The 13841-nt window shown below is 45.3% G+C and overlaps 1 protein-coding gene across 1 annotated transcript; it reads left to right on the forward strand.

Annotated features, from left to right (window-relative positions):
- The first annotated feature begins 211 nt into the window (after nt 1-211).
- On the forward strand, nt 212-4021 carry LOC148003056 (transmembrane protein 92-like). The gene is made up of 4 exons (XM_087575154.1): nt 212-292; nt 3001-3023; nt 3544-3627; nt 3769-4021. The coding sequence occupies exons 1-4, from the start codon at nt 212-214 to the stop codon at nt 4019-4021; spliced, it is 441 nt and encodes a 146-aa protein (XP_087431280.1).
- The last annotated feature ends 9820 nt before the right edge of the window (nt 4022-13841 follow it).

Below are 13841 nucleotides of genomic sequence, written 5' to 3' on the forward strand. Positions count from 1 at the left end.
GTAAATCAAACTCTCTAACCTCCCAATTACTCCAACCTCAAACTCAACAAGGCCAGCTCCTCTCTACTTCTCTTCCCTGAGCTCTGGCTAGGCTCTAAGACCTGGTCCAGCCCAACACCACTGCTGGGCCCCATAGGTGGAGAGAAGTTGGTAAGGTCTTGCCCAGTTCCTGGGTCCTTACACATCTAAGCTCATCGGCCCTCCTGACAGGATGCAGGAAGCCTGGGTCCCAGGAGCCCTCACCATGATCTTCGGAACACTATTCGGATTGCAAGGAGTAAGCTCCAATGAGGTAAGCAGGACTCTGTGACTTTGGAGGACTCTTTGGGGGCAGAGGCTTGCCTTGGAGCCCTGTCTCAGCTTTATCTTGACAGGAATTCCCTTAACGGCAGGCATTGGTAACTTCATTCCTACTCTGTTTGGGGAAAGTGGAAGTAGGGTCCACAAGGAGGCCCTGGGCAACCTGGGCCCCTATTTTTGGCAGGACTGTGTTTTTAACTGGGATCTGGCTCCAAGCACAGCCCTGAATAGGGGCTCTGACACCCGGTTTAGCCTTTGCATGCCTCTGAGTCAGGCTGAGGATCCTGAGGTCTTGCTTGTCTGGATTAGGTATCTCTGCTTCCCTGACCCTGCATGACATTGTGGTGTAGTTTATTGGTTCACTCTGACTTATCTACTTGTGTACCAGGGAGGTGGAGGTTCTCTCACTTCTCTAATTAGTTTGAATTTGATCACACAGTCAACATGGCTACCTAGGCTGGGTGACCTCCTGCTGTGATCTCAGGGAGGCAGGATTGGAGCTCTCTTTCTCTTCAAACTCTTTAAGTGACTTGGGTTGGCAGGTTTTCCTGAGAAGTGGTCAGAAGAAGCCTTTTAAACCTACAATCTTTTGGTTTCTTTTGTTTTTTGAGACATGGTTCCTCTAGCTGAGGATATACTAGAACTCGTTAGTCCAGGATAGCCTCAACTCTGCCTCTGCCTCTGGAGTACTGGGATCAAATTTACAATCTTGGTTGATAATATTCTGGGTGGTGGGCCTGTGGTAAGTGACTTCCCAAGTCAGCTCCCCAGAACAGTGCTCATTGGCTGTTTGAAGCCCCTAATTCTCCATCCAAGGCCACGTATGAGTGAACCCAGGTTCAAGACTCTTCCCATCTGGGACCTCCCCATCCTTTTTGACCCTCTCTGCAGATCCAATTACAAGTGTTGTCAAAACACCAATCAGATCTGATAAATCCATGGTTACTAATATTCAGGCTCCCAACCATCCTGATCTGACCACATGGTTAAGGGGGGTCAGGGAATAATCTGGATCCAGATTATTAAACCTGTCATTTTTTTTTACACAGGCTGACACTATGTAGATTGTACTAACTGTGAATTCGCCATAGACCTGCATTGGTATCTCAGCATTGGAATTAAAAGGAGTTAGGTGCTGGGTCTACCATGCCTGCCTTCACTGCTGTTTAAATGTAGTTAGCAGAGGAGCCCAGTGGTGTTAGCAGCACACACCTTTATTCCCTGCACTGGGGAGGCCGAGGCAGGTGGATCTGACTCCTAGGCCAGCTTGGTCTACAGAGCCTGTTCCAGGACAGCCAGGGGTGCACAGAGAAATCTTGACTTGAAAAAAATACAGTCCAAGACAAGACAGTGTTATTTGCACAAGTGGGGAGAGAGAGAGAGAGAGAGAGAGAGAGAGAGAGAGAGAGAGAGAGAGAGAGAGAGAGAGAGAGAGAGAGAAGAATGTAAGAATGGAGGAGGAGGGAGATGGGGAGGGAGAGAGGAGGGAGGGAGGGAGGGAGGGAGGGAGGGAGGGAGCGAGCAAGAGACAGGAGCATGTGTATGAGTTCCTGGGCCCTTGTTTCTTCAGCTTTCTGTACCCATCCTTAACAAAGAACACAGGGACTGTGAGCATTGAGAGGAGATGACCCAGCTGTGACTGTCACCTGTCCTTTCCTCTTCTCTCTCTTTTTTTTTTTTTGGTTCTTTTTTGCGGAGCTGGGGACCGAACCCAGGGCCTTGCGCTTCCTAGGCAAGCGCTCTACCACTGAGCTAAATCCCCAACCCCTCCTCTTCTCTTTAACAAGAGAAAGGCTTTTGTAAGGATCATTAGAAAAGCCAAGCTGCCTTCCTAGTCTTCATTGGTTGGCACAGCGTCTACCTCTAGCTGCCCTAGAAACTGTGGAGTTCTCAGATTGGAGGCATGCACCACCACACATGGTGATGTTTTGAAGTGAAGTAGCCAGAGAGGGCAATGCCTGAATACCTGGAGGAAGAGAGTTCTAATTAAGAGCTTACACAGTACTGCTAATGACAGCATGGGATTCTGTATGGAGACACTGAGCGTCTCAAAATACTGAAGGATACAGGGCAAGGGTTTGCCATGGGGACCTGAGGATGGATAGGACATGAGTGTGTTTAGTGAACTCCCAGAGTGGTGTCGACTGATGACAGTGAGTCAAGGGTGTAGGTGCAACGTGGTGCTTAGGTTGCTTTCTGGGAGTCTCTGAATCAATGGAACCACTATGGGAAGCTTCATAGGACAATTTCCAAGAGGGAGCCAGGGTTAGGGTGACCATCTTTAATCCAGAAGATTGAGGCAAAGACAAGTAGATCTCTGAATTCCAGGCTAGCCAGGACAAGCCAGTAGACCCTTGCCTGTGTCAATACAACTTGTTAGGGGGCTCCCTTGGTAAGTCAAGATTTTAAGCCTAGCACTTGGGTAGGCAGAGGTAGGCTTCTGTTTTTGAACCTGGACATGGTAGTTGGAGGGAGGGCCTGTCTGAAACGATATACTATATCTAGCTTTAGTTCTTATTGAGACATAGTTTCTTGTTTCCTATATGGCCTCACCTTGCTTGTGCAGCCGTGGATAGTCCTGCCTTTTCTTGAGTTCTGTACTAAATAGCAAGTACTATTGCCATGCTGAACAAGCACTCTAATATCCCAGACCCAACTCCCAGTCTTTGACCTCTGACCTCTGTCTTTTTCCTCCCACAGACTGTGAATAACTGTGAAGACCTGTAAGTATGGGATGTTGTCGATGATGTCAGTAAAGGCAGGGGGGTTAGGTGTGTGCTCAGATTTGGCCCTGGATAAGGTGACAGACACCTAATTAAAATCACTATGCTGAAACCACAGCCCCTGTCACCTTACCCAACCATGGGATCTGCAGGTCTGTAACTCTTGCTAATTCCCAACCTTCCATAGGTGGGAGGGTGGAGACAAATGGTCAGTATCGCACTCCTGCCTCCCGTGTAAGATCCTCAGCAGACCAGTCTTATCGCACTCCTGCCTCCCGTGTAAGATCCTCAGCAGACCAGTCTGCCTGAGGAACAAGTGCACACTACTACCATGGAGAACTGTGAACCCAGGTCTCAGGTCCATACCCCAATCCCTCCCAGGGAACCCCAGAGGGATCTGTACCCCCACACACTAAGGGTGACTTGCACTTGTGGGCCTAGGTGTCTAGGGAAGCAGGGACCCTTTGCTTTGAGGCTGCGATGTCATCAGTATCTCCCCATGCTTTTTCGTCCTGTCTAGACACTGCCCCAAAGGATTCAGATGCTGTGGGAATGAATGCTGTCACGAAAGCAAGATCTTGGATCCTGAAAATGACCCCCTCAAGTAAGCACAGGTTCACCCCTCCAGGGCATCATTCACTGAGGGCTGGGTTCACCAGAGACAGGGTGAGTGTGAGGGAGGGAGGACGTTGAGCAAGGGAGCATGGCCTCGGCAATTATGACAATACCATGCCCACCTCCCTAGGATCGTGGTCATCACCTTATTGGTCATCATCGTCCTCCTGTGCATCTGTGGCCTTGTGATGTCCAAGTGCAAACGACTACCCCATGACCTCAGAACAGCTGATCATCAGACTCCTCCAGATGCACCCCCCATCGCGCCCCTAGAGAGCATTTGGGTCACCTCCTTGGATCCCCTACCAACCTACAGTCAGGTGGGTCTTTCTGTCCCCATACCTAATGTGTTTCATAGCCGGCTGTCCAACCTGCTGAAATAATGCTTTGCAGGCTGAGGGACTATGGACTGGGAAGGGCTCTGCCAACCACATTTGTCCTTTTTTAAAGCAGACTCCAAATAAAGCAAATGTGCCTCTTCTCCTACAGGTTGTCCTGAACTCAACACCCACAGAACCACCTCCTCCCTACAGTCTCAGGCCTGAGCGCCCTACAGGCCAGAGGAGAGGGACTCGATATGCTACCATTTGAGCTACGTCACACACAAACCTCTTTCTTGGAGGAAGCCAAAGACCATGGAATGACTGCCTATCCCATCCTGTCATTTGTCCTTTGAATTAATTTATTGATTTTGTATACTACTGTCCCCTCCCTTTTTTCATGGTAACTATCCTGAATCTGTAATCTCTGTCCCAAAATAAAAGCTGTTCAATTTTTTTCTTTTTTTTTCTTTATTAACTTGAGTATTTCTTATATACATTTCGAGTGTTATTCCCTTTCCCAGGGCTTCCCCTTCCACTGGTGTTCTTAATAGGATATTCATTGCTACCTATGAGGTCAGAGTCCAGGGTCAGTCCATGTATAGTCTTTAGGTAGTGGCTTAGTCCCTGGAAGTTCTGGTTGCTTGGCATTGTTGTACATATGGGGTCTCGAGCCCCTTCAAGCTCTTCCAGTTCTTTCTCTGATTCCTTCAATGGGGGTCCTATTCTCAGTTCAGTGGTTTGCTGCTGGCATTCGCCTCTGTATTTGCTGTATTCTGGCTGTGTCTCTAAGGAGCGATCTATATCCGGCTCCTGTCAGTCTGCACTTGTTTGCTTCATCCATCTTGTCTAATTGGGTGGCTGTATATGTATGGGCCACATGTGGGGCAGGCTCTGAATGGGTGTTCCTTCAGTCTCTGTTTTAATCTTTGCCTCTCCCTTCCCTGCCAAGGGTATTCTTTTTCCTCATTTAAAGAAGGAGTGAAGCATTCACATTTTGATCATCCGTCTTGAGTTTCGTTTGTTCTAGGGATCTAGGGTAATTCAAGCATTTGGGCTAATAGCCACTTATCAATGAGTGCATACCATGTATGTCTTTCTGTGATTGGGTTAGCTCACTCAGGATGATATTTTCCAGTTCCAACCATTTGCCTACGAATTTCATAAAGTCATTGTTTTTGATAGCTGAGTAATATTCCATTGTGTAGATGTACCATATTTTCTGTATCCATTCCTCTGTTGAAGGGCATCTGGGTTCTTTCCAGTTTCTGGCTATTATAAATAAGGCTGCGATGAACATAGTGGAGCACGTGTCTCTTTTATATGTTGAGGCATCTTTTGGGTATATGCCCAAGAGAGGTATAGCTGGATCCTCAGGCAGTTCAATGTCCAATTTTCTGAGGAACCTCCAGACTGATTTCCAGAATGGTTTTACCAGTCTGCAATCCCACCAACAATGGAGGAGTGTTCCTCTTTCTCCGCATCCTCGCCAGCATCTGCTGTCAATTGAGTTTTTGATCTTAGCCATTCTCACTGGTGTGAGGTGAAATCTCAGGGTTGTTTTGATTTGCATTTCCCTTATGACTAAAGATGTTGAACATTTCTTTAGGTGTTTCTCAGCCATTCGGCATTCCTCAGCTGTGAATTCTTTGTTTAGCTCTGAACCCCATTTTTAATAGGGTTATTTGTTTCCCTGCGGTCTAACTTCTTGAGTTCTTTGTATATTTTGGATATAAGGCCTCTATCTGTTGTAGGATTGGTAAAGATCTTTTCCCAATCTGTTGGTAGCCGTTTTGTCCTAACCACAGTGTCCTTTGCCTTACAGAAGCTTTGCAGTTTTATGAGATCCCATTTCTCGATTCTTGATCTTAGAGCGTAAGCCATTGGTGTTTTGTTCAGGAAATTTTTTCCAGTGCCCATGTGTTCCAGATGCTTCCCTAGTTTTTCTTCTATTAGTTTGAGTGTGTCTGGTTTGATGTGGAGGTCCTTGATCCACTTGGACTTAAGCTTTGTACAGGGTGATAAGCATGGATCGATCTGCATTCTACTACATGTTGCCCTCCAGTTGAACCAGCACCATTTGCTGAAAATGCTATCTTTTTTCCATTGGATGGTTTTGGCTCCTTTGTCAAAAATCAAGTGCCCATAGGTGTGTGGGTTCAATTCTGGGTCTTCAATTCTGTTCCATTGGTCTATCTGTCTGTCTCTGTACCAATACCATGCAGTTTTTATCACTATTGCTCTGTAATACTGCTTGAGTTCAGGGATAGTGATTCCCCCTGAAGTCCTTTTATTGTTGAGGATAGCTTTAGCTATCCTGGGTTTTTTGTTATTCCAGATGAATTTGCAAATTGTTCTGTCTAACTCTTTGAAGAATTGGATTGGTATTTTGATGGGGATTGCATTGAATCTGTAGATTGCTTTTGGTAAAATGGCCATTTTTACTATATTAATCCTGCCAATCCATGAGCATGGGAGATCTTTCCATCTTCTGAGGTCTTCTTCAATTTCTTTCCTCAGTGTCTTGAAGTTCTTATTGTACAGATCTTTTACTTGCTTGGTTAAAGTCACACCGAGGTACTTTATATTATTCGGGTCTATTATGAAGGGTGTCGTTTCCCTAATTTCTTTCTCGGCTTGTTTCTCTTTTGTATAGAGGAAGGAAACTGATTTATTTGAGTTAATTTTATACCCAGCCACTTTGCTGAAGTTGTTTATCAGCTTTAGTAGTTCTCTGGTGGAACTTTTGGGATCACTTAAATATACTATCATATCATCTGCAAATAGTGATATTTTGACCTCTTCTTTTCCAATCTGTATCCCCTTGATCCCCTTTTGTTGTCTGATTGCTCTGGCTAGAACTTCAAGAACTATATTGAATAAGTAGGGAGAGAGTGGGCAGCCTTGTCTAGTCCCTGATTTTAGTGGGATTGCTTCAAGTTTCTCTCCATTTAGTTTAATGTTAGCAACTGGTTTGCTGTATATGGCTTTTACTATGTTTAGGTATGGGCCTTGAATTCCTATTCTTTCCAGGACTTTTATCATGAAGGGGTGTTGAATTTTGTCAAATGCTTTCTCAGCATCTAATGAAATGATCATTTGGTTCTGTTCTTTCAGTTTGTTTATATAATGGATCACGTTGATGGTTTTCCGTATATTAAACCATCCCTGTATGCCTGGGATGAAGCCTACTTGATCATGGTGGATGATTGTTTTGATGTGCTCTTGAATTCGGTTTGCCAGAATTTTATTGAGTATTTTTGCGTCGATATTCATAAGGGAAATTGGTCTGAAGTTCTCTTTCTTTGTTGTGTCTTTGTGTGGTTTAGGTATAAGAGTAATTGTGGCTTTGTAGAAGGTATTCGGTAGTGATCCATCTGTTTCAATTTTGTGGAATAGTTTGGATAATATTGGTATGAGGTCTTCTATGAAGGTTTGATAGAATTCTGCACTAAACCCGTCTGGACCTGGGCTCTTTTTGGTTGGGAGACCTTTAATGACTGCTTCTATTTCCTTAGGAGTTATGGGGTTGTTTAACTGGTTTATCTGTTCCTGATTTAACTTCGATACCTGGTATCTTTCTAGGAAATTGTCCATTTCCTGAAGATTTTCAAGTTTTGTTGAATATAGGTTTTTATAGTAAGATCTGATGATTTTTTGAATTTCCTCTGAATCTGTAGTTATGTCTCCCTTTTCATTTCTGATTTTGTTAATTTGGACGCACTCTCTGTGTCCTCTCGTTAGTCTGGCTAAGGGTTTATCTATCTTGTTGATTTTCTCAAAGAACCAACTTTTGGTTCTGTTGATTCTTTCTATGGTCCTTTTTGTTTCTACTTGGTTGATTTCAGCTCTGAGTTTGATTATTTCCTGCCTTCTACTCCTCCTGGGTGTATTTGCTTCTTTTTGTTCTAGAGCTTTTAGGTGTGCTGTCAAGCTGCTGACATATGCTCTTTCCTGTTTCTTTCTGCAGGCACTCAGTGCTATGAGTTTTCCTCTTAGCACAGCTTTCATTGTGTCCCATAAGTTTGGGTATGTTGTACCTTCATTTTCATTAAATTCTAAAAAGTTTTTAATTTCTGTCTTTATTTCTTCCTTGACCAGGTAATCATTGAGTAGAGCATTGTTCAATTTCCACGTATATGTGGGCATTCTTCCCTTATTGTTATTGAAGACCACTTTTAGGCCGTGGTGGTCCGATAGCACGCATGGGATTATTTCTATCTTTCTGTACCTGTTGAGGCCCGTTTTTTGACCAATTATATGGTCAATTTTGGAGAAAGTACCATGAGGAGCTGAGAAGAAGTATATCCTTTTGCTTTAGGATAGAATGTTCTATAAATATCCGTTAAGTCCATTTGGCTCATGACTTCTCTTAGTCTGTCTACATCTCTGTTTAATTTCTGTTTCCATGATCTGTCCATTGATGAGAGTGGGGTGTTAAAATCTCCCACTATTATTGTGTGAGGTGCAATGTGTGTTTTGAGCTTTAGTAAGGTTTCTTTTATGTATGTAGGTGCCCTTGTATTTGGGGCATAGATATTTAGGATTGAGAGTTCATCTTGGTGGATTTTTCCTTTGATGAATATGAAGTGTCCTTCCTTATCTTTTTTGATGACTTTTAGTTGAAAATTGATTTTATTTGATATTAGAATGGCTACTCCAGCTTGCTTCTTCTGACCATTTGCTTGGGAAGTTGTTTTCCAGCCTTTCACCCCTAGGTAGTGTCTGTCTTTGTCTCTGAGGTGTGTTTCCTGTAGGCAGCAGAATGCAGGGTCCTCGTTGCGTATCCAGTTTGTTAATCTATTTCTTTTTATTGGGGAGTTGAGGCCATTGATGTTGCGAGATATTAAGGAATAGTGATTATTGCTTCCCGTTATATTCATATTTGGATGTGAGGTTATGTTTGTGTGCTTTCATTCTCTTTGTTTTGTTGCCAAGACGATTAGTTTCTTGCTTCTTCTAGGGTATAGCTTGCCTCCTTATGTTGGGCTTTACCCTTTATTATCCTTTGTAGTGCTGGATTTGTAGAAAGATATTGTGTAAATTTGGTTTTGTCATGGAATATCTTGGTTTCTCCATCTATGTTAATTGAGAGTTTTGCAGGATACGGTAGCCTGGGCTGGCATTTGTGTTCTCTTAGGGTCTGTATGACATCAGTCCAGGATCTTCTGGCCTTCATAGTTTCTGGCGAAAAGTCTGGTGTGATTCTGATAGGTCTGCCTTTATATGTTACTTGACCTTTTTCCCTTACTGCTTTTAATATTCTTTCTTTATTTTGTGCATTTGGTGTTTTGACAATTATGTGACGGGAGGTGTTTCTTCTTCTGGTCCAATCTATTTGGAGTTCTGTAGACTTCTTGTATGTCTATGGGTATCTCTTTTTTTAGGTTAGGGAAGTTTTCTTCTATGATTTTGTTGAAGATATTTACTGGTCCTTTGAGCTGGGAGTCTTCACTCTCTTCTATACCTATTATCCTTAGGTTTGATCTTCTCATTGAGTCCTGGATTTCCTGTATGTTTTGGACCAGTAGCTTTTTCTGCTTTACATTATCTTTGACAGTTGAGTCAATGATTTCTATGGAATCTTCTGCTCCTGAGATTCTCTCTTCCATCTCTTGTATTCTGTTGGTGAAGCTTGTATCTACAGCTCCTTGTCTCTTCTTTTGGTTTTCTATATCCAGGGTTGTTTCCATGTGTTCTTTCTTGATTGCTTCTATTTCCATTTTTAATTCCTTCAACTGTTTGATTGTGTTTTCCTGGAATTCTTTCAGGGATTTTTGTGTCTCCTCTCTATGGGCTTCTACTTGTTTATTTATGTTTTCCTGGAATTCTTTCAGGTATTTTTGCGATTCCTTTCTGTAGGCTTCTACTTGTTTATTAATGTTTTCCTGTGTTTCTCTAAGGGAGTTCTTCACGTCTTTCTTGAAGTCCTCCAGCATCATGATCAAATATGATTTTGAAACTAGATCTTGCTTTTCTGGTGTGTTTGGATATTCCATGTTTGTTTTGGTGGGAGAATTGGGGTCCGATGATGCCATGTAGTCTTGGTTTCTGTTGCTTGGGTTCCTGCGCTTGCCTCTCGCCATCAGATTATCTCTAGTGTTACTTTGTTCTGGTATTTCTGACAGTGGCTAGACTGCCCTATAAGCCTGTGTGTCAGGAGTGCTGTAGACCTGTTTTCCTCTCTTTCAGTCAGTTATGGGGACAGAGTGTTCTGCTTTCGGGCGTGTAGTTTTTCCTCTCTACAGGTCTTCAGCTGTTCCTGTGGGCTTGTGTCTTGAGTTCACCAGGCAGGTCACTTGCAGCAGAAAAGTTGGTCTTACCTGTGGTCCTGAGGCTCAAGTTCGCACGCGGGGTGCTGCCCTCGGGCTCTCTGTGGCGGCAGCAACCAGGAAGATCTGAGCTGCCCTTTCCGGGAGCTTCAGTGAATCAGGGTTCCAGATGGCCTTTGGTGTTTTCCTCTGGCGTCTGAGATGTGTGTGCAGAGAGCAGTCTCTTCTGGTTTCCCAGGCTTGTCTGCCTCTCTGAAGGTTTAGCTCTCCCTCCCACGGGATTTGGGTGCAGAGAACAGTTTATCCGGTCTGTTTCCTTCAGGTTCCGGTGGTGTCTCTGGCAGGGGTCCTGCCACTCCTGGGCCCTCTCCCACGGGAGCCCAGAGGCCTTATACAGTTTCCTCTTGGGCCAGGGATGTGGGCAGGGGTGGGCAGTGTTGGTGGTCTCTTCCGCTCTGCAGCCTCAGGAGTGCCCACCTGATCAGGCGGTTGGGTCTCTCTCTCACGGGGTCTGGGAGCAGAGAGCTGCTGCGGGCCGGGATCCGCGGGTGTGAGACTTCCGGTAAACACAGGAGGTGCCCGGTCCTAGAGGAATTCTGCCTCTGTGTGTCCCGGGCTCACCAGGCAGCTTCCTTGGAGCAGAAAAGTTGGTCTTACCTGTGGTCCCGAGGCTCAAGTTCGCTCGTGGGGTGCTGCCCACGGGCTCTCTGCAGCGGCAGCAACCAGGAAGATATGCGCCGCCCCTTCCGGGAGCTTCAGTGCACCAGGGTTCCAGATGGCCTTTGGTGTTTTCCTCTGGCGTCCGAGATGTGTGAGCAGAGAGCAATCTCTTCTGGTTTCCCAGGCTTATCTGCCTCTCTGAAGGTTTAGCTCTCCCTCCGACGGGATTTGGGTGCAGAGAACTATTTATCCGGTCTGTTTCCTTCAGGTTCCGGCGGTGTCTCCAAAAGCTGTTCAATTTTAATAATTGGCGGAATCTGTAGTGGATATAAAGAAGTCATTGGTCGTGGTCTTCCCATCTAGACTGGACAGCTCACTCTGCCATTCTAGAGCAGCGAGGCTGTGCCTGGAAGACAGTGAAGACTGAGCTGGTCAGACTCTCTGAGACTTCTTCATCCATACCTGTGCTGAGAGGATCTCACTGCACCTCTATAGCAATTCAAAAACCACAGGTGCCAAGGTTCTGTCTGGCTGCTGAGTGCTGATGGGGACCAGTTCAGAGGCTAAGGGGACACTTCAGCTTCTTCCAATGGTGACTGACTGCCCTGAGCACCTGCTAGGAGGATGGAGAATCCAGGATGTGAAGGAAAGCTTAGACCTTGTGTTTCCTGGGATCTTGGGGGCTCAAAAGAAATGAACTGGAAAGACAATACAATTCTACTCTATTCCTCTGACATGATTTCCTAGCAGACCAGAACTGGATTAATCATGGGACTATTAGGGAGTAACAATTCAGAAAACAACCTTCGAGAGAAGGTAAAGGTGGGAGAAAGCTTGGAGAAGCATGAATAGAAATGTGTGCAGTGAGGTCTAGGGAACACTTCTTTTCACCTCCTTTCCTAGAATCCCTTGGATGTAGTGGGGGGCTGACCCCACCTTGTACCTTCTGTTGAGAGTGGGTTCCAGGCATTAGTGCTACAGCCCACCCACGGTGAACTCCTAAAGAGAAGAAGGGTTTGTCCAGAGGCTGAGGTACTGAGGCCATCTTGGAGCTTGGAGTGTGCACAGGCTGTGGAAGGGAATGGAGACAGTTCCTGTTGGAGATGCCTGGACACCTACTGTGGTCTTTACTGTGGTTCCTGCAGGGGGCTGAAGGCCAATGTTTCTCTGCAGACAGACAGCACTAGGGAAACTCACTGCTTAGGTGTGCAGGCAGGGCAGGGGGCTGTCCTGGACTCACTCTGTAGAGCAGGCTGCTGCAAGTGCGGGATCCTCTGGCTGCCACAGAAGATGGCAAGACAGGGAATCCAGGGACATTCAGGTTCTGAGCGAGAGCAGTAGATGCTGACAAATATTACTGTGCAGGGAAAAGAATTCGTGATGGAGGGAGTGTGGGTAGACAGGTTTGTTTTGATGTGGGAGTCTTTCTAAAGGAGGAGGGACACCTCAGCCTCCTTCTCCCCTACCATATTGAAGATGGTCTAGGGCTTTCCAATCAGTTCCTGACCTGCAGAGAATGGCTCTCCTGAAGTTCATTGGCTGGAAAATCCTGTTCAAAATGTGCATTCATCGGTGTTGTGGGAGGGTCACAGGTCCCATGGTGTTTCAGATGGTTATGAATTGCCATGTGGGTGTTGGGAATTGTACTTAAGTACTGAAAAGTAGCAGGCATTAATAACCACTGAGCCTTCTCTCCAGGCGTCTGACAGAGTCTTTTCCCACTCAGTTTCTGAGCGTTTCGAGAAGTGTTAGGGTTTAGAGAAGTCATGGTGTCACAGGTGAGCCTACAGTGTAGCGCTCTAAGCTCAGGTTGATCCACTCACCTGCCACTGCTGTTGTTGGCGATCATCTCATATTACTGGCATCTCCACTAGGCTGGGGTCCTCACAATGAAGTAGGCATCATCCATATCCTCTCATATGCTCTCTTCATGGTGCCAAGCCTTGGTTCCTTTGTATGACCTCTTCTGTCCTGGACCATCAACTGCAACTGAAACTGCACCTTCATCAACGGCCTTCCATGCTCTCTCACAATTCCAAGCCTCAGGGGTTCTTCATCACTGCTTTGTGCCTTCAAAACCAGTACCACCTGGGTGACTCTCACACATTAGCAAGTACAGCTGCAGCATGTGGTACAACCTTGGCTATCCCTGAACACAGCAACTTTGAGCTCACTGGAAATACTTCCCCTCACCTCAGCGACAATGGTCTCTTCTTAATCACAGCTCATTTCTCAGCTCCAGTTAAACAATATCAGTCTTCCCTGTCATCCATTCTCTTTCTATCTGTGAAGCCAGAGCCACATGGAAGAACCAGCTGAGTTCTGCTGAGCGCCATCAAGACCATGACCCGCTCCCCCATTCCATTCCCAGCGTTCTGTTTCCCATGTCCCACTCTGCCTAAGCTTTGATTTCCTGGACTTTGTTCTGCCGGCTGTCCTGGAACTAATAGACCTGCAGGGCTCAGTCTCCTGTAACACTTGTATTAAAGGTGTGTTTTATTATCCCTGGGATTAATCTTTTTTTCACCTAGAACCTGCTTTGTCCCAGGATGGTATTGAACTCATGTCCTGGGCCTTTTCTCCTGGGATAAAAGGTGTGTACCACCATGCCTGCATCTACATTTTGCTGTGTAGGATCTTACCTGAACGTAAACACAAAATTAAATTCAATCATCTTTATCATAGAATTCAGCTCCATAGCACTTCCTGGTGCTCCTTTAGTACTCGAAGTGTACTTTTTTTTTATTTTTCCTTTTTCAGCTTGTAAGCTTATTGAAAACTCAGTTCAGGAGTAATAACCAAAGAACAAAGACTTTGCAGAGACTTCCCATGTCAAAGAATATTATCTGAGTCTCTTCCTCTGAGCCTGAGGTAGACTCTTCAGTCAAGGGCCAAAAGTAGCCACATTCTTCTAAACCAAAACAGTACATAAACAGTATCTAAGACACATG

The sequence above is a fragment of the Rattus norvegicus genome, chromosome 10, assembly GCF_021556685.1.
Source record: "Rattus norvegicus strain SHRSP/BbbUtx chromosome 10, alternate assembly SHRSP_T2T, whole genome shotgun sequence".
Lineage (NCBI taxonomy): Eukaryota > Metazoa > Chordata > Mammalia > Rodentia > Muridae > Rattus > Rattus norvegicus.

Bases quoted from the DNA above. Each gene is read 5' to 3' on its own strand.
- LOC148003056 (XM_087575154.1), top strand. From the start codon at position 212: ATGCAGGAAGCCTGGGTCCCAGGAGCCCTCACCATGATCTTCGGAACA. The intron at 293-3,000 runs GTAAGCAGGACT...TTCCTCCCACAG, and splicing joins AAGGAGTAAGCTCCAATGAG to ACTGTGAATAACTGTGAAGA. The intron at 3,024-3,543 runs GTAAGTATGGGA...CGTCCTGTCTAG, and splicing joins GTGAATAACTGTGAAGACCT to ACACTGCCCCAAAGGATTCA.